At 38.8% G+C, this 21,206-nt stretch overlaps 1 protein-coding gene across 1 annotated transcript in view; it reads left to right on the top strand.

The window, feature by feature from the left end:
* EPS8L2 (EPS8 like 2) overlaps positions 1 to 21,206 on the top strand; it is a 91,758-nt gene that overhangs the window by 64,618 nt on the left and 5,934 nt on the right. Inside the window, exons 7-17 of the mRNA XM_029283343.1 lie at positions 929 to 1,008; positions 3,488 to 3,642; positions 6,484 to 6,554; positions 7,192 to 7,318; positions 9,446 to 9,534; positions 11,666 to 11,740; positions 12,913 to 13,061; positions 14,927 to 15,053; positions 16,859 to 16,968; positions 18,565 to 18,676; positions 19,612 to 19,728. Coding sequence (XP_029139176.1) covers positions 929 to 1,008; positions 3,488 to 3,642; positions 6,484 to 6,554; positions 7,192 to 7,318; positions 9,446 to 9,534; positions 11,666 to 11,740; positions 12,913 to 13,061; positions 14,927 to 15,053; positions 16,859 to 16,968; positions 18,565 to 18,676; positions 19,612 to 19,728 — 1,212 coding nt within the window. The remainder of the gene's footprint in view (positions 1 to 928; positions 1,009 to 3,487; positions 3,643 to 6,483; positions 6,555 to 7,191; positions 7,319 to 9,445; positions 9,535 to 11,665; positions 11,741 to 12,912; positions 13,062 to 14,926; positions 15,054 to 16,858; positions 16,969 to 18,564; positions 18,677 to 19,611; positions 19,729 to 21,206) is intronic.

The following is a 21,206-nucleotide window of genomic DNA, read 5'->3' on the forward strand; positions in this document are numbered from 1 at the left end:
GTACACTGCAACTGAGCTAGTAATAAACCACCTCAATTCCTGAACATAGTATCATTAGCTTGACAAGTCTGAAGCTGATTCTGAACTGGCCTGAAGACCTTACATGGAAGTGCCCTTGGTTGTTGGTTGGTTGGTTGGTTAATCTAGAAGTAGTCACAACAAACACTTGGTGGTTATGAGCCTAGTTCATGCCAGCATTGTAATTTCTGTGGTAGAAGCTCCATGAACAATTGATTTATGTAGCAGGATGCCTTGCAAGCCTTTTTGTTTCCCTTATAAGTTAACTGGGGGGAAATATCAGTCATTTTGAAATTATACATGAGGGTGTCCAGATATCTGGATGTCTGGGTCCCCTTCAACTTCCCCTTCTTTTGGGAAAAAAACCCTGAATATTTAAAGTTTCAAAATTATCTCATGGCTTGGAGAAGGGAGGATGAAGCCCTATCAAGAGTTCCATGCCAGCAGAAGCTCCACATTGGAATTCTTTGCCAAAACAAATGCAAGCAAGGAACTGTTTTCAGAAATAGGAGGGGTTTTGCAGAGCTCCCCTTAAAAGAGGATGTGTTTGCACAGCAGCAAAACACCTTTCATGATTCATACAGCAATATATTTGTTGGCTGCATTTTGAAACTTTAAAACTTCCCAGAATGTAGTTTTACTTGAGGATTGAAGAGAACCTTTGCTTCAAATCTGAATAAGCTCTCTGTGAAATTCCACTGCTAGCAACCCTCACAGCCCTGTAAAATAATCCCTTGATGCCCTGTGCCTGTATGTTTCCCTTTTGCACTTTGTTTTTAAACTGAAGGCATTCATCATCAACAAAATCTAGGTTTAGGACAGTCGATTAATGCTTGTCTGCCAAACAGGTTGTCTGCATTTTTCCATTGCATCTTTCCTTCCCCAATCTATTTCTGATTCTGTGTTTTAGGCAGAGATGGTTCACGAGGACATAGAAAGTGCACTTGCTGACCATAAGTTTGGAAAGAAGATACGGCCACAGACCCTCAAGTAAGTGGCTTCTGTATATGGACAAACTCCAGCAGGGAGCCCAGAGAAGGCATTTCTTGGACTACAGGGGTTGCAAATTTCCTCTCCAAATTTGAGTTGTTGCAGTTTGAAAATGAATGGTGGGAGTTCACTTTGAGTAGCAAAACTTTGAGGAATTTTACCCATTTTCCATGAAGATGGAGGACAGAATTGTCTCTGGCAGCAAAATGGCTCTTTCTCTCTAATGAATGAGAATTGGATGGGAGTCTTTCAGACAGGTTTCAGTAACAGAGGAAATAGCCGAAAAGACAAGTGGAAATTCACCTCTTAATGCTATCACATTTCAGCACAATTGTTCAGAAACCATTCTGCTAAATTTCATTGTTCAGGATTTTTTTGCATCAGCTGGAGACTAATTGCAGATCATTGTGAATCAGTTTCTAGGACTGGGAAATGAAAGCAGTGACTTTGTGCAAGTGCCTAAATATGTCTTGCTGGAACTTAATAGGGCACAGATGAAGCCCTGCTTAATGCATTTGCAAATGAAAAAAATATAAAGTTGATAGGATTAGAGATAGTTGCATACTATCTTCAATCCCCATAGAAATAATTTAAACCTCGAAATTGGGGATTGTATACCAATAATATGAGTCCATCCATGTTCATCCATCTCCCTTCCAATTCACCAAAGGACACTGTCCAGTTGGAGCCTTGTCTGGAACAGTTGTTGCACTGGGGTTACTCAATCCCCTCTTCCCCATTTCATATAAAAGGGAAATAAAAGAAACCACTGCTACCTTTTCAGTGCACAATGTGTCCATTTATTCAGCCATTTTAACAAACATGTCAGAGCAGCTGCTTTGAGGAGATACTTAACTGGCTACACAGCTGACAACTATTGCACATTTAAAAGGCCCTTGCTTTTTTTGTTTTTTTTTCTCCCGATGGTGAAATGCTAGTATGTCAGCAACTTTATAATCAGGCATTTTATCCTCCTACTTGCAATCTTGATTACATATTAACCGCAGTGCAATGCTTGTAGATAATTATTGGGAACAAGGCAAGCAGTAGGAAGGTAAATGGTATGCTAGGTAAGTTGGTGAGAGAAAACAGTGGCCGCTTTGGTTCCAGAAGACAAGATGATGCATTTCTTTTCATCAGTGAAAATGAAATCAACCACAAACCCTGCAGAACCACAAGTTCAGGAAAAAAATCACCTATGCTCTGGCTTCAAATAAACTACCACAGAGCTAGAAATAAATTGACTCAGGTTCCCAAACCAGCTGATGCTATGAGATCAGACAGAGATGTGAACCAGTTTGGTCTAGTCTAGTGGTTAAGGCACCAGACTAGAAACCAGAGTCTGTGAGTTCCACTTCAGGCGTGAAAGCCAGCTGGGTGACCTTGGGCCAGTTGCGCCACACTCTCTCTCTCTCAGTACCACCCCCCCCACCCCCAGAATTACTGTTGTGGGGAAAATAGAGGAGGAAGGAATATTAGGTATGTTTTGCCACCTTGAGTTATTTATAAAAGAAAATAATAAAGGCGGGATAAAAATAAATAAGATAAATCTGGAACTGATTTTGAATTCGTACAAAAGGGTCATGTCCTAGTTGCTGTGGAAATTTACCTGAAAGTTCTCATCAATTGGACTTATGCCTTAAGATGCCCACTAGTTTGCTGTTTCTCAGTACCTGGAAGACTTGGTCATTAAAGAAACATTCCTTCATCCATATTAGTCTCTATTATCCATAGAGCTGCTGTGTGCATTTCATTCCCCTTGGCGAGCAGGAAAAAAAAACAACCCACAGGATGTAAAAGGACTGGTCATGCTTAGAAATTTCACGTAAATCAGAGATAATCTTGAAAGTATTTGTTTATCAAATTTATATAGCTGCACATCTCCCCCCAAAGGGAGGGTGCACTACAATAACAAAACAGCCAATAAAAACAGACAAAAATGTAAAAGCCACAATAATAAACAACGTAAAAACAAAAGTACTAAGCCTGGGAAAATGGAGGATAAAAATGTCCCCCTCAGCAATGGAGCAAGTATGTCGTTGTGCCTGTGGAACTTTAGAAACCAGAGAAGTATCTGAAGAAAATGTTCAACAGCCAGTTGTGGGCTTGGCCTGATACCTCTACTGACTCCTTGCTTGCTGAGAGAAGCAAAGTAGAATGGTGATTTTATGCACACTTGTTTATTTAGCATTAAATCTAGCCGAATTTAGTAGGATTTCTACAATGATCAACATATGCAGATCAGCTTAATCTGTACAGTGGATGTCAGTGAAAGGCTTTGCACTGTTAGATCATCCATAATTGAGGTCTATAATATGAAATGTTTTGTACTCCTCCCCTCTATAATTAAACATTGCTCTTAAATCCAATAAAATCCAAATTAATAAACACAGGTTCAAATTCATTTGCTCTCTGCCTGCTATTAGAGTGAATAGTACATCTTTTAGTTATCAAAACCATTCCTATTTTCCTTCTGCAGAGTGAACCAAGAGAAGATCAAGCAGAGGCAATCCATCCTTCCCCCACCTCAAGGGCCTGCACCCATCCCTTTCCAGGATGAAAGCAGAGGCTCCCAAAAGAACAACCAGAATCGTGTGGTCCCTCCTTCCCAGCCAGGTAACAGGAATAGTCACTGCTCTATCAGGCCCCAAGAACCAAAAAATTCAAAGTGGAATTATTTCTGAGTGGTTTCCTTTATTGCTCCTCAGCTACGGAAAAAAATCTTGCCAAAATAAATCAGTTTATTGATTCTTGGCATCTCTTTGAGAATTGCTAGGGAGGAGCCTTCTTAACCCTTTTTTCTCCCAAGCAAACTTTCCATGCTTTGCTGCCTCTTTGCCCTCTAGAATGCAGCCCCTCCCTCCTGGGAATCCAGACTACATTCCACCACATCCCTGAGCACTTCAGACTGAGCACCAAGCCAAGCACCTGGACCTGAGGGCCAGTTCTGGCAGCATTTGCAGGAGCCTCTCATTGCCACACTAACACGGCCAATGGAAAATCAAGGCATGTCTTAAAGACTCAAGGAAACAAGGCATTCATGAATATTTCCATATGATAATTAAAGCATGGCATGCTTAAATCCCCTTCCCCTTGGCCTTTGAACAGCCTGAATTACACCTAGATATCTTCACTGTACTGGAGCCTCCTCCTTCAACCTCTTCAGAACCTCTTTAGTTCTGGGAACAGCAGTCCCAAAGAATAACAGATTTTAAAAGATGACGGCAGGTGGTTTGTGCGTCAATAGATGGGGAAGGCAGGCTTCAACTTTGCAACATTTCTGTTTTTAATAGAACCCTTGGGCTTTACTGGAACCTCATGCAAAAAAACTGCATATGTACAAAAATAGATAGGCCCTCAGAATTGATTTGATTCTTGCTGATCAGAACAGAGGTGAGGTAGGAGTCTGTGGTGCTGTTGCTGTTAAACAATTAGGGCGTTAGAGATTCTTGCCAGTCTGCTACAAATCAACCAGAAATCTATTGCTGAATGTAGAGCTACCCACTCGATACATAGTCTGTTTTCCATCTCACAAACCTTGTGTACACTTCCAGCTGGCACTAGCTACTGATTAACTGATAACTAATTTTCTAACATTTTCAGGTGTTCGTCTAGGGACTCACCCTTTCTGGTCATTAGTTCCTCTAGCAATCACAAAGTCCTAGTTTCATTTTCTCCTCTAATCCATCGCCTCCTCCTGGGGAACAGCACATGAATGTATTTGCCCCAGTGAGTAGGAGGCGGTGGATGATGGGACTGATTACAGCAAAAAGAACCCCTCCCTGCATATGTTGGGTTTTTCAAAGAACAGCAGAGATTTTTGGCATGGGAATTAGCAGCTAATTCACACGCCCAAAGCTAAACGAAAAAGGGTGCTGTAGCTCCATCAAGAGCACAAGCATTGCAAGAAGAAATAAAGGATGTTAACCTGTCTGCTACTTTACAGCAATTTATGCAAAGTGGGTGGACATGCAGATTTCCTGCTGAAGAAACCAGAAGGACCAGAACAGAGCCACTGCCCTTTTTTAATTAATAGGAGCTTGATGCAACTTTATAATTGCATGATGGATAGCACACTAAGAGATAAAATTTTAGCCAATCGGGTGATAGAACGCAGAGGAAAGCTTCATCTGCCGATTTTTTTCCGAGAGGAAAAAATTACAAAGCTTGAGTTTTTCTCTGAAGGGAACTTTTATTGTATATGGCAGCTTTTCCTGCCTTGATGCCCTCAAGCACAAGGAACTATAAACCATCATCCCCAGCCGTCGTGTCAGTTTGACACTGAAAAACGTGTTTAATTGAAGGTTTAAGATGCTTTAAACTCTGTTGGATTGTTTTGTTGGGACTTTTTAACAGAGCTATACTTTGATCCTGAGAACTAGAATCCTATTTTAAAATTTAGTTTTGCAAAAGAGAAATAATGTCCATAAAGGGAGATGTCCTTTGTGTATGCCTTTTGAAGCAAGTTATGCATTTGCATTACAATTAATCATTCATGTATCCCAAAAGTTGAACCTGACTATCAGCCAGCTTCCCACTTCAATGTATATCTGTATATTGCAAGATGATTTAAAACATAAGGTTCGTAGAGAGACATTTTGTAATGTCAGATGAACTTATCAGATGAGAACACCTGGATTCTGGACTGTGTTAGATATGCAGTAGCAACGGGTAGAAACTAACCAAAGAGAGAAGCAACCTAGAACTAAGGAGAAACTTCCTGACAGTTAGAACAATTAACCAGTGGAACAACCTGCCTCCAGAAGCAGGTTTTTAAGAAGAGACTGGACAGTCATTTGTCCGAAATGGTATAGGGTTTCCTGCCTGAGCAGGGGGTTGGACTAGATGACCTCCAAGGTCCCTTCCAACTTTATCATTATTATTATTATTATTATTATTATTATTATTATTATTATTATTATTATTATTATTATTATTATTATTATTATTATCTAGTACTACAGTGTATTTACTTTCAAAACTTGGCACTCTGATTCTTTTCTTCCCAAAAAGGCTGTTTGAAAACAAGTCAAACTCAGTTTTGCTGCAGAGATGGCTAAAAAAGGACACATTTTAAAGGCTTATGGGGGTTGTGCTCAAGAACAATTTCATTGCAGCTCTTATCTGACAAATCCTTGGCAATGAGGCCCACACAGCTCTTTCTGTAAAACAGAATGTGGAGTTAGGCAAATTGATGAAGCTCTGCCAATTTTCTTAGATGCATGATTGTTACATCCAGAGCAGCAAAATAAATTAATGTGGGATGTTTCCACCTTCTGAGTTTTTAATAAATACTTTTAGTTCGGTAAAGGAAACTGTGTTAAGGTATTATAGGCATAAGTATTATAAGTATAGTTTCTTTATCCTATTGAACTATGTCCCTTACAAAAATTTGTTTATTAAATTAAGGTGAGGACAAAACTGAAGAAAGGTAACTGTTATGAACAAAAAACATAAAAAACCGTCTTATACTAGCTGCTTCATCATCGAGAGTTCTAATACTGGAGTCTCGTGCAGTTTTAGCACAGAAGATTGAAAAAGAAACGGTTAGTGATAGTAATTTTAAAAAAAATATGGGAGAAGATGAAGTAACCACTTGATGATAAAATCCATTTTGATAACAAGAAACTTCCTGACGGTTAGAACAATTAACCAGTGGAACAACCTGCCTCCAGAAGCGGTGAATGCGCCAACACTGGAAGTTTTTAAGAAGAGACTGGACAGCCATTTGTCCGAAATGGTATAGGGTTTCCTGCCTGAGCAGAGGGTTGGACTAGATGACCTCCAAGGTCCCTTCCAACTTTACTATTGTTGTTGTTGTTATATTATTATTATTATTATTATTATTATTATTATTATTATTATTATTATTATTATTAACAATTGTTGATTGTCCATGTGTTACCAAAGAAAATGTTTTTTTTTGAAATGCAAATAAGAACACATCAGGGAAAGATGCATTTGTCCAAGTATTTATCTGCACCTTGCCTGGAGGCGACCCCAATTTCCTAGTGGTGATTATTTAAAACAAAATGTACTTGTTGATCACACTGAATGCTCATGATTAAAGCTGCAATGAACATTTTGACTCTTAATCAGGGAGATGCAGAGTAAGTTCATGTGAACGTGGATTGCTTCTGGCTGTTTGTTTTGCTTTAAGTTCTCTCATTTATGTGTTTGCAGCAAATACTGAATTGCACCCTCGATGATATTGAGTTTTTCGTTGCGAAGCTTCAGAAAGCAGCAGAAGCATTCAGGCAACTGAACCAAAGGAAGAAGGGAAAGAAGAACAAGAAGAAAGGGCCAGCAGGTATCAACAGCTTAAATCATTGGCTGTAGGAGAAACTGAATAAAACACTCTTTAGAGGGTGCAGTGTTAGATTCAGGGGATTTTCTCCTTCAAAAGGGATAAGAAAGCATCCATAGTTTATGTCCAAAATGGGAGGACAAAGGTTGGGAAAAATGTACGTGAGATAAAGGGATAGTGGCCTATGGGGCAGCCTTTCTACTTTGACTTAGCCCACCCTGTGCAGTTTTTTCCCTCAATTTCCAGAACGGCTTCAACCTGTTTTTGTTCTGCTTAGGGGTGATAATGGTATAAGGGCTGCCTTTATTTATTTGTTTGTTTAAAAAGTTATATGACTGCCCAACTCTCTCATGGTGACTCTGGGTGGCTTACAAAGATAAAACCTCAGTACAAAACCCCAACCCAAAACTTATTCCCCTAGCGACAACAATCAGATCAGCCACTCCAAATCACTTTTGGGTCCCCAAGCCTGCTAGTAGAACATGTCTTCAGGGCCCCTTGCAAAAAAATGTCAAAGTGGGGGCCAAATGTATCTCTGTAGGGATGATGTTTCACAAGGAGGGAGCCACCACTGAGAAGATTTTCTTCTTGGCCCCATTGGATGCATCTCCTTAAGAGAGAGGACCCATAACAGATGGGTCAATACTAGAGTAGATGTCATTTTTATTGGCTTTGTGGCTTTCTTATTCCTTGTCAATTTTCTTGAGGCCTTTGTAGAATTGGACAATAAATTATTTTACAAATAATTTATAAGCAAATAGGAACACGGTCCAGGGGTTAGAAGCACCCAGCCACTCCTCAATAATTCTGTTTTGCCTTGGTGGCCCTAGCAACTTTTAATCAAAATAAACGCAAGTATAAGTTTTTTTCTGAAATTTTCAGCTGAATAGAAAATAAGATTTCATGTTTACTTTGTTTAATCATTACATGCACATCAAGGAAGTGAAAGAAGCAGCAAACATCAGGTCAAGGACTCTTTCAAGAGCCACATTTGTTTTTTAATGATGACTCCATTGCACCACATGATGTAGTTTATTATTATTAAGCTAGTACTGATAAGGGATGCCTGCTTTCATATATACCCTATCCCATCAGTCTTGAAGGATCCAGTTCAAATACTGACTTCCAAGCTAGTTCTGAAACCCACTCACCTCTTTCCTTGCTCCATTTCTCTCCTCCTGTTCAAAAATAAAGCCACTGGACCAAGATAAATAAGGCTCCTCTTTTTCACTTCTAGCTCTTTCTTAGTCTTGTCATTTTAGGTTTTGAGGCAGAAGGTAGGAACACTGGCCATTTGAGGTCAGGATGGGCCTATTTTATCCCCCCACCATTGTGACCTTGGGTCCAAGTGCAATGATTCATTTCTTCCTGTAGAATAAACAGTGATGACCTTTTAATTAGGAAACAATAACCAAAGCACATAGAGATGTAATAAAAGGCATCGTTAAAGACCTCCAATGTCTCCAATGAGAACAATCCATCTCTCAGTGTTCCCCAAGGGACTGGGACAATATTTAGTTTTGTCTATAAGGCCTTTGAGAACCAAGCAACCCCCAACCCACATAGCTCTGTTTCTGATCGGCCTGGAACATGAAGGAAAAATATAGTGGCATTTTGACCACCAGTGTTTATAGAGGTAGCTTTTAACTATGCTTGATAGGGTTAGGTCAGGGGTAGGCAAGCTTGGCTCTTTTATGACTCGTGGACTTCAACTCCCAGAATTCCTGAGCCAGCATGGCTGGCTCGGGAATTCTGGGAGTTGAAGTCCACAAGTCATAAAAGAGCCAGGCTTGCCTACCCCTGGGTTAGGTGGCTGTTTCTTTGTAGACTGCATCAATCTTTTCTCATATGGAGACTCTAAACATATACGACTTCAGATCCTGCCGTTAGCAGATAACATGTCTTCTGGCCATCCCCACTGGCTGTGCTGGCTATGGAATGATGGAAGTTACAGCCCATTGCACTGAAGGGCATCCAGTTGGGTGAGATTGGTATTTCAAACACAAATGTGCCCTCAAGGAATGTAGATTTTATGGTCAGCGTGTCACAAAGAGCTGTTTCCCTATTAATGTTTCTTTATGCATAGAGGTGACATTTTTTAAAAAAAATTTATTGTCTTTTGGTCTAAAGAGGGAGTTCTGACTCTGCGCTCCAAACCTCCACATGAAACTGAGTTTCTTGACTGCTTTCAGAAAATCAAGCTGGCACTAAATCTCCTGGTAAGAAGCAAAGGGTATTGGGTATAATTTTCTCAAGTATCAATTGGATAGGTAATGGCTTATTTGCTTGCCTCATGCTGTTATTGGGAATCAACCAAATATTATGTTTGTATAGCCAAAGAGCTCAGAATCTGAGTAGGTAGTAAACAATTTTACAAAGTTGCAAACAAAAAAAAAGCATATGGTGATGTATTGCAGCTGACACTTTAAAAAGTAACAAATGCAAGCATTAGTTTTTATGTCATCCATTTCATAAGATGCATTGAGTATTATCCTCAAAGAGACACTATACGTACACTTACTACTGGAAAATGAGAGCTGGAGACAGTGACTGTCAAGAGTAGTATTACAAGAAGATCCAAAATACCCATTCACAGAATATCAGCATGTAGGACAAATACTCTTTTGCACTGGAAATTGGATTAACTTGTATACATGTTACATATCATGTCATATAATGAAGTCTAATTTCTACTTCTACTTGTCCACGAAAAGCGAGAAGCAGAAATTCTGAATATAACAATTGCTTGTAGAGAAAATTTTAAACTTTCTCCCACCAATCATGCAGTCAAATTCTTAAATGTGAACCCTAAAACCTTTATAAAAAAAACCCTGGGCTATTTGCAAGATCTAGTTTGTTCTGGATAGATAGCTCAAGTCCAAAATGGTGATCCTCAAACTGATTGTTCTCAGTGTGTCCCTACCGCAGCCTTGCCAAACCCTGAGCTCTTAGATGTGTTGGATTACAATTCACATCATTCCCAGCCAAGTGCTAACTATTGACAATGAGAGTTCTATTTATTGGTTTGAAAACTGTTTATGCTGCATGTTCGTTGTTGAAATACTTAACTATGCTGTTTAGCAGATACATTGGACTGTAATACAGAAGAAAAAAATGCATCAGCCCTTTCCAAGACTTTTCTGACAGTGTGTCCTTGTTGTATTTGAGAGGGAAAAGAGGTTTCCCCTCTGCAGCATTTGTCTAAAAATGTACTCAGAGAGGTGAAAGCTGTAGAAAACCGAATAACCATATCTTCACGGGCATCGTGTGCAACGTCATTATCTTTTGGGCAAACTGGCAGAACATGGTTAATAGGCTAGTTCAGTACCTGTGCAAATCTTGAGGCAGCCTTAACAAGTGCGTCATATAAGAGGTAGTGTGATATGACGGGTCAGGCATTGGTATGGAACTTGGCAAGGCAGGCTTAAATTTACCTTCAGTCCTAGAAATCCCTTCTTTCTTAACAAGCCCTACCTCACAAGGATGTTATGTGGGAAAAGAAGATGGGTGGAGGAGTGCTTTGTAAGACGTCTTGCCCTCATGGAGGAAATAACCCACAAGTAGATGAGTAGATAGACAAATGGATGAATGGTTTTACTATATTTGTTTATCTATTAATTAAATGTATATGATCACCCATCTCGCGAAAAGTGACACTGTGCAATACTGTTATGCTGATTCTTGCAGGATGGGAGAAGTGTCAAGGCTACAAGCAGTTGCCAAGCTATTGTTTGAGCCTTGTTGTGAAAATAGCAATAAGGTAGCAAATCCTTACCACTAAAAAGAATGGATATGTTTTTCTTTCATATCAATAGCCACATTTACCATTCTTATAAATCCCTTTCCTGGGGTTTCCTTTATAGTTTAGCCTCTTTCAGGTGCTACACTGCAGAAGATTCAAGCTTGGCCTGCCCAGCAGACTGCAGTTAATGCAGTTGCATCATATAATTTAAACAAGCTCTGCTAATAAAACATAATGTTTGACTAACGATACAATTGTATGTTCCTTAAAAACCTCAAAAGAACTCTTCTGGATTAAGTGGGATCAACTTAATCTAGCCCTTAGTAATTCCTGCAATAATTGATCTAATGCCAAGAGCCAACTGCCCACCTGATCATGGGAATAAGGTACAGTCATAATGCAGTACCTAATTTGACTTTGTAGAAGAACCTGGATACATGATTTATGTTACTTTAGAGAGAATTAGTTTACAGCATCTGGATATTGAAATATGCCGGATATTTTCTTGGGCATTTCTTGAGGTTGCTAAACATTTTTGCTGTTTGCATTTTATTTTTGAACAGTTATAAAATAGATTTAGATTTAACTTGTTTTTCTTCTCTTCTCAGGCCAAACTGAAAAACCATATTCAGAATCCAAGTGCTTCAGAATTAGTCCATTTCCTGTTTGGACCACTGGAACTGGTATAAATTACCTTCTCCCTTATTCAATAAATTTTAATCCAGAGTTTCTTATCTAATGGCAACCAGATATGTTGACCTCTGATTCCCTGAATTCTAACTGGCCATGTTGCATGCAATTTCTGGAAGTAGGTTTGAGAAGTATAACTAAAACCAGCAATAGGCAGGTTTTTGACGCATATTACATTTTTCTAGCCTGTTTAAATATTCATCTATTCCAGATTAGGGACTGATTTACAATATTCCAAGGAGTAACCTGGGAGGTTGAAAAGCTCATGGCAAACAGAGAGGATTTATTTCAGTTTCCCCAAAATATCTGAGTATGGAAATAGCAAAGCTATCATATCTAATGAGTCAACTCATGAATTTCTTACTCTGGACAAGCACATGACTATTTTACATAACACCCCCCAAAAAAAGCAGAAAAAACAAAATGTTCTTTCTTAAAAGAAAAATAAATTTGTGATAGATGTGGAGATTTTTACAATTTCCAAAAAGTAGCTGAATTAGTTTTTTTCCAGCAAAAGTAGGACTCTTAACAATACCTTAAAGTATAACATGAATTGTTGCAAAACTTTTGGGGGAATCACAATCCAGTTATAGTCATTCATTATTAACGGCAATGATGGAAAAAAAATAACAAAACATGTAGTTGTCAAGTCCTGTAATAGGAAGGTATCTTTAATGGTAGTCTGGGGTAGATACAAAATCTTGACACCTATACAGTACAGGTAGTCCTTGACTTACAACAGTTCATTTATTGACTGTTCAAAGTTGCAACATTGAAAAAAAAGTGACTTATGACCATTTTTCACACAACTGTTGCAGCATCCCCATCATGGTCACGTGATGAAAATCCAAATGCTTGGCAACTGACTCATATTTATGACAGTTGCATTGTCCCGGGGTCATGTGATCACCTTTTGCCAAGCAAAGTCAATGGGGAATCCAGATTCACTTAACAACCGTAGGGATTCACTTAACAACTGTGATCATAAAATGGGGCCAAATTCATTTAACAATTGTCTTGCTTAGTAACGGAAATGTTGGGCTGAATTATGGTCTTAAGTCAAGAACTACCTGTAAAGGCCTAAAAATTGATCTTCCAAACACGCGTTAACCATATTGTAAGATTATTGGAAATTCTCATTTGTGATTTCTTGTCTGTAATGCAGATTGTTAACACCTGTGGAGGCCCTGAATTTGCAAGGTCTGTCATCAGTCCACTTCTTTCAAAGGATACCACAGATTTCCTGAAAGGCCATCTAACACCAAAGGAAATGGCATTGTGGGAATCCTTAGGAGAGACTTGGACAAGGTCAAGGTATGTAAATAAAGCCAAGCAAAAGAGGAACCCAGAGAAGGATTCTTCCAGACCAATTTTATGATTGAAAGAATAAACTCAAAAGCAAATACAAACTATTAAAAATACAAGCAGTAAAATACAAACACAAAAAAATGGGAAAAAAGAAAAAAGGGATTAACTTTCACCATCATCCCACCAATTGAAAACAATTTTAAAATAGTTTATCTCCATCTCTAAATACATAATTTCTCTTCATTCTGTAGCTCATCTGGTAAATAAAAACCAAAATCCAAATACCTCCTGGATTGTTATTTGCCAGCAAAAGTCCAGTAAGGGAAACCAGACAAAACATTTTTTTTTCTTTTAGTTCTGGGTGAATAAGCTAGTTTTGTAAACTTTCCCTAAGTTTTTAAGAATCTCATTTTTAGTCCCTTCAAAAAGAGTCCCAGAGCTAGTTTTCTATTTTTGTTGGAACTACAATTCTTTCAGAACTTTAGCAGATTTCTTTTATATATCCAATAAATAATATTTGTCCTTTTGTGTTTGTCCCCTCCAATAGAATCCTACAAGACCTTAATAGAGTTTTTTTGTATGTCTAATAAGAAAAAGTTATTGAAGTCCATTTCCTGGTTCAAACGTTGTATATATCCTTTAGAAAATATATCATCCATCAGTTCCATTTGTATCTCCATATCTTTCTCTATATTCTTCTTGGTTCTTATCATAATTAAGTCCCCCTTCAAAATAATTTCAAATTTATCTGTTGCAACTTGTTCTTGTTCTCTAGCATCATTATAACATCCTGTGTCCATCTCATCAATTTTACCTATTTTATCAAAACGTTTGGCAGAGAAATATTCCAAAATTTCTGTGGACCCTTAATCCATTGTTAACTTTCCAAAATCCATATTTGAAATATCCTTTTAATGCATAATCGGAAAAAAATGTTTATATATTTATTTTTATTTAGGTAATTTGTATGGCCACCCATCTCACAAGTAACTTTGGGTGGCATATAACAAAACCAAAACAATATTTCAAAGACTTTTAAAATCAAATTTAAATTATTTTTCTCTCAAGAGAAGTGAAGTCATCCGATGAATAGAGCTAAATCTTGCTGATCCAAAGAGTCTTAATCTCTCCAGTACAGTACAAAAATAATATATCCAAAAAGTGATTAGGAAATGAGGCTCAGTTAAGCTTAATGTCCATAGAAAGCTCTGTTGCGAGGGTGAGTTTGATGGAACCCTGATTCCTAAGTATTCAACTCATAAGCCAACTGCAAAACAGTGGTTTCCATGGTATACTCACAAGGAGTGGTTGATCAGAGTCATGCAGATAATCTCAACAATCTCCCCTTCCTCCTAAATCCTGCATTTAGCCATGATTCTCCTTGCAAATGTGATCCTGTTACTAGCAGGACATCAGCTCATCATGGTGCTCACAGGAAGTCTCATGTCTTCCTTGGCTGAAGTTGGTGAAAGGCAAAATTCCCTAAAATGCCATCTGAACAAGAATAATGTGGTCTGAAGAAAAGATTTCCCCGATTTAGAAAGTGAGGCCCATAGTTTTAGCAATGGAGCACACATTAGCATTTCTTCCCCACTAGTTTCTCTCTTCATGAATTTAAAACCATAGAGACCCCAAAAGCACTTGTGGACTACAGTCAGAAAATAGGATGCTACCAGTATGAACAATGATTGTTTTGTGTCTAGCTTTGTAAGCTCATTGACAGCATTTGTATGTGAGCTAAGCAATCAGAATGCTGATTTTCCAAAAATATGCTCAGCTTTGAGACATAATAATCATAGTCTAAAATGGGAAAGGGCATCGTATGTTCTTGCTCCCTATAAAATAAGCTTATTTTTAATATGTGTTCCAAGAGCCGAATGGCCAAGAGATGCCAACATCCCAAGATATGTTCCAAAGTTTCGCAACGGATGGGAGCCACCCCTGGAAATCTTTCATGGGGCTCCATGGGAAATTGATATTGGCCATCTGCAAGAAGAGGTACTTTCCTTCCTTCCTTCCTTCCTTCCTTCCTTCCTTCCTTCCTTCCTTCCTTCCTTCCTTCCTTCCTTCCTTCCTTCCTTCCTTCCTTCCTTCCTTTTTTAAACTTATTTACTCAAATTGTGAGCCAAATACAATGCTGTTGTTGAAGTAGATAGATAAATCTATGAATGGTTCATATTAATTTAAAAAAAAATAGGAAGGTGAATTGATCATTCAAAGCATGTTGAACATTTTTGATACTTAGCTAACTTGCAGCGATCTAGCTAAGCATTGCCTACCCCTGGCCTAGGCACACTCATGTGATTTATTTGCACTGTTCCAGAATCAATCTGCATCTTTGTGTTCTCATGTCATCACTGAACTGATTTATTTGTGACTTGCCAAACAAACCAGAAAAAAAAAACCCTTTTTGTTTCCAGCAGTGAAATTCTCAAAACGTTATGAGTATCTTGTTTTCCTGCTGGTGAAAACCTTGCCTCATTTCACCTCCCAATGGCTGGGCTTCAGCTAACATAGCATTCTACTCTCCCACCCATAAAAGGGAAAGATAACTAGCCTTCTTTATAATAATCACTTAGATATTTTTGTATATGACCAAATCCCAAGTTACCTTGCTCATACCACTTTAAAAGGCAGTGAAGATTGATTTGCATTGTTTCAAATCTGCAGACCTACGCAAATTCCAAGAGCACAGCAGCCCAAGCAAGAAACCAGGATGAAATTAACAAGAGCTATTTCAGTGTCGTCCCCCCCTCTGTTCCTCATTGAACTAACCAGGATGTAAATCAATCTGCTCGGGGATTTTTGACAGACAGATCTTTTGACATAGTTGGGGGGAGGGGGAGATACTGATTTTTTAAAACGTGTGGAATGGTGGAGGAAATGAGATTTTAGTTGCTCCAGAACTATTTCTCTCTTTCTCCCTCATTTTGTGTCTGATATCTGTCCATAGGTAGTTCTCCTCTCTTCCTCTCCCCTTTTTAGTCAAAACTGAAGCCTACATCCATGGTTAGAACCTTCAGAGGTTCTAGCTCAGGGGTCAGCAACCCGTGGCTCCGGAGCTGCATGCGGCTCTTTCATCCCTCTGCTGCGGCTCCCTGTCCTCTGTCGCCGTGTGCAGTCCCACAAACAAAATAAGTTTGTGGGACTAAAAAAAGTTCAATTAATCAATTCCAAATTCTCACAGAAAAAAAAGCAGTGGCAGTGGGGCACTGTGTGGGGGTGGGGGGGAAGCAGTGGCAGTGGGGCGCTCCATGGGGAGGGGAAGCAGCAGTGGTGATGGAGCGCTCTGTCAGGGGGATGGGGGAAAGCAGTGGCAATGGGGCGCTCTGTGCAGGGGGGGGAGAAGCAGCAATGGCAGTGGAGCGCTCCATTGGGGTTGGATGGGGGGAAGCAGTGGCAGCAGGGTGCTCCATGCGGGGGGGGGGGGGAAGCAGCAGGGTTTTGTGGCTACCAGTGTTTTCTTTTCTGTGGGAAACGGGTCCAAATGGTTCTTTGAGTGTTTAAGGTTGCAGACCCGTTCTAGTTAGTTGCAAACTGATGACATGATTTAATACCACTTCATGAGATTATTCATGCAATAGGAATGGTAGTTTGGCAGCCAGGCAGGTTTGCCCTCTTACAAATACTCTTTTATTTATATGTGTGTGTATATGATCTCCTGGAAACTGATATTAGTGAAAGTACCACCTTTCTTATTATGATTTTGATGGATAAAAATGAGGAACTTTCTTTGGGACGTGTGCATTTGCCTTATTAATAATATTCTGGTCTCTTTCTCCTCCTCCTCTCCTCCTTGGAAGCTGTCATCATCCAATGGGGGTCCCAATCGTCAGTTGAAGCCAGTCCAGACTTCAGACCAAAAGCAAGGAGTGGATGCCTTTGCTCAGCATGTTACTCAACATGTACATAGGTATTTTCCTTTCACTGTTTTATTTGTGGGATTAAAAAATGTGAGTGACTGATGTCACATCAATTTTTTTTTCACTTTATTGAGGTGGGGATCTGTCTTTTCAGAAATAACACAACTTTAGGTTGAGGGCCAAGCTGGGATCTGCATTCCTGCAATTGGATGACACCAGGGCAAAAACTACTGTACGCTCAATTTAATTTAGTATTTTATTTAAGTGAAGTTAATTTAATGTGATTGAATAGTTTTCTTTTTCTGTCATATTAAATAATTCAATGGTAATCATGTTGGGACTCTATGAAGTCTGTGGCTAATATTTTGAGTGATTGCAGCCACCCTGGGACCTCAGATTGTACACAACAGCCTTAGTGGGGTTTCACTGTGTAACTATGGAAGGCTGAAATAATTGCCCTCTTTTATCTTTTTAACTGAAGACATGAAACAAGACAAAAAGGATTACAGAGTTTTAAAAACTAACAAAGAAACCAGAAAAAATATCAAAAATAGGAGAGGGAGGGAGGGGGGGGAATGAGAGAAAGAGAAAGAAAGAAGAAGAAAGTAACTTCAGAATACCCAATATATGTGTGATCTTAACACCTTATATTGGCTTAAATATCCATGTTTAGTACTATATCAAAATGACATTTGTACGGATGAAGAAAAAATATTAATAGCGTTAGTATAAATGAATATACGATGACCAGTGGCCTTCACAGTAGGGTTCACGAGTGATTCAGAGTAATTCATAGTATTTTTGAACAGATTTCAATGTCACTGATCCAATGAAACCATTCTCCTAGTCTCCACCGTTCTTTCAAGTGACTCTTTTTACACCCACTTAAATATCATTCTCCTTTTCCTATTTGTGCCTCTCTGTGTTTCTCATGTTGGGAGGCACTTCTGGAAAAGATCACTACCTTTTCTCCTGGTCACATGATGTTCCCCGTCTTGGTTTCAAACCTCAATCCATGAAAGCTAATATTTTCTCTTTTATCTATTCCAATTTAATACAAGCAGGAGAACAAGGAATCCAGCTGCTGTCTTCTACTTGTTAACTTAGCTTGATATTTCACACATTCGTATGCTGCCAAGTTTCATTTCAACTCTTGGCAGAACTGAGGTTGCAGTTATTGTCTTACGATGTCTTGTCCAAGGCCTGGCTTGCTTAAGAAAAAGTATTTTGTAATATGAATTAAAACTATGTTCCGAAGGGTTATTGTTTTAGTTACTTTTACAGGCAGACTTTAATTATTTTGTTGACATAATGTGTAGTTTAATTTTTTGCAGGAACTATATAAGCACATGAGCTAAAGAAAGCTGGAAAAATATATTGGTGCGTCATTTAACTTCAGTATGGTATTTTAAATTAGGCCATGAGTTACCCTGACTAGTAATGTGATAATGCCATTATATATTTCTTGCAAAAAATAAATAAAATCAGAAGGCATTGTCATCCTTTTCAACTAGCCAATTTTGTTAAAATGTGAATTGAATTCCGACTAGAAATTTGTTAATGGAGAAATGTGCTGCCAAATTTTTTTTTTTTTTTTTGCCACAATAGACTAACCTGGCTCTTCCCCTACAATATCTTTCTTGCAGGAATTTTGAGGCCCAAGATATGGCTCAGTCAAAGATATACGCCAAAATTCTTTATGATTTCACTGCTCGAAATGCAACTGAACTGTCAGTGCTGAAAGATGAAATTCTGGAGGTAAAAGAACGAATCCAAGATCCTTGCAAATGCCTGGAAAAGGGAGGCAGGAGGCGGGCGTGATCACACAAGCTTTGAATGGATCCTTCAACCCTCCACACCCAATATCCCATATGAGATATTTCAGGCAGGGAGGAAGGAGAAGGAAAGTTGCACTTTAATACTGTGCAGCACTAACTGGTGTATACGATGGAGAAGGCACCTATGGGGAAGCTTTCGAGTTGACTAGTCATTCTCAAAGCCAAATGGGCAAGGGGCAGGAGGCACTCGACTTTGGGGAAAGAAGATTAAAAAGCAGATAGGATGGAAATTCAGTTATTTGCTAGTAAAGTTTTTCTGTAAAATTATCTGAACGCGATGACATATTCTCAAGGGAAAAAATATGCCAGGCTATTTACAGAACAGAAATAACTGTGTGCTCAAGAATGTAAAGAGTGACTTCTTGGTTTAATTGTGCAAGGAATATACAGGTAGTCCTCGAATTACCCCCAAAATTTCCATCGCTAAGTAAGGCGGGTATTAAGTGAACTGTGCCTGATTTTGTGATCTTTTTTGCCAAGTGCAATCACTGCAGATAAGTGAATAACATGGTTGTTAAGCAAATGCAGCCTTCCCCATTCATTTTGTTGGTCAGAAGCCAGCTGGGGAGGTTGCAAATGATGATCATCTGACTCAAGATGCTGCGAACATCATAAATGCGTGCTGATGGCCAAGTGTGATCACGTGACTGTGGGGATCCTACAATGGTTGTAAATGGGAGGGCATAGTCCTAAGTCACTTTTTTCGGTGTCATTGTAACTTCAAACAGTTGCTAATGAATGGTTGTAAGTCAAGTAAGTCTACCTGTAAAAGGTAAAAATTCTAGTGGAGATGTTTAAACAAACCACAGAACGTAATCTTTCGTAGCAGATAAATTGTTTTTTTTTTATTCACAGGTGTTGGAAGATAACAAACAGTGGTGGAAGCTGAAAAACCGAAGTGGACAGGCTGGTTATGTTCCATATAATATCTTAAATCTGATGACCCAGGAGGATTTTGCAGCAATGATGCAGGTCTGATTTAGCTCTTAAATTAGAGACCGTAGTTCTTTAAAATAAACACAAAATTGCATAGGTGACTTTGGTAGATATGCTTCCCTAAGTGATTCTGGCTATTAATTTTTCTTAACAACAAAGAAATCATATTTTAGTCTCACACACACACACACACTCCCTCTTCACAATTCTCTTTCTTTAACAATTCTCCTTCTTTATTAAAACAACAGTGGAATGGCATAGATACGTTTCTTCCTCCCTCCCTTTCTCCTCAAAACAATAATGTGAGCTAGGGCAGACAAAAATACTCATTGACCCTAAACTGACCTTCTAACCCAGGGGTAGGCAACCTTGGCTCTTTTATGACTTGTGGACTTCAACTCCCAGAATTCCTGAGCCAGCTGGCTTATGAATTCTGAGAGTTGAAGTCCACGAGTCATAAAAGAGCCAAGGTTGCCTACCCCTGTTCTAACCCTTCATGTCTGAGGGAAGATTTAAATGCATTCTTTGAATTGCACCATGTTATATTTCATTAGGTAGCTGTGTGCCAATATATCAGATACAGTTCCTGGTGAATATTCTTTACAAAAGTAGTTTTAAAGGATAAAACTTTTCCTAAAGAATTAGGGTGCCACCTGGGCACAAAAATCATGCAGGCTATTAATTCAGTAAATAAATAAATAAATCCTATTTATAGAGCCACCCATCTCACAAATATGATTTTGGGTCACATACAATCAAACAAACCATACAAATATCCTGCTTCAGGTAGTCCTCACCTTACAACAACTGAGCTCAAAATGTATGTTGCCAAGTGAGAAATGTGTTAAGAGATATTTTGCCCCACTTTACGACTTTTCTTGCCACAGTTAAATGAATCACTGCAGTTGTTGAATTAGTAACATGGTTGTTAAGTGAATCTGGTTTCCCCATTGACTTCGCTTGTCAGATGGTTGTAAAGGGGGATCACATGGCCCCCAGGACATTGCAACCATCATAAATGTGAGTCGGTTGTCAAGCATCCACATGTAAATCACGTGATCCTGGGGATGCTGCAATGGTCGTAAGTGTGAAAAATGGACATAAGTCACTTTTTTCAGTGCCGTTGTAACTTCGAATGGTCACTAAGGGAACTGTTGTATGTCGAGGACTATCTATACTGAAAGAAGTACTCATTTCTGTGGTGGTCTTTAATGATACATTTTCGTAGAGAATCAAAGTCTCTGTTCTGTTATCCACAGAGATATCTGCCTATATACATAGATATTAATCTCCATCATAATATTCCAGCATGTTGGAATCTCAGCCAAATGCCAGTAAAAGCAGATGTCCTAAGCAGCTTTATCTCTAATAAACTCAGAACGATGGTAGGAATTTTATAATTGGACACAACAATAAATCAAGGATTTACATCAGTTAACTGGTTATACTTTCTTGTCAAGCAATAAGGAATGAAGGATAATAGAAATCTGATTTTTACACATTGGGCATTTTGT

Source organism: Protobothrops mucrosquamatus, unplaced genomic scaffold, assembly GCF_001527695.2.
Source record: "Protobothrops mucrosquamatus isolate PMUCROS unplaced genomic scaffold, P.Mucros_1.0 scaffold_56, whole genome shotgun sequence".
NCBI lineage: Eukaryota > Metazoa > Chordata > Lepidosauria > Squamata > Viperidae > Protobothrops > Protobothrops mucrosquamatus.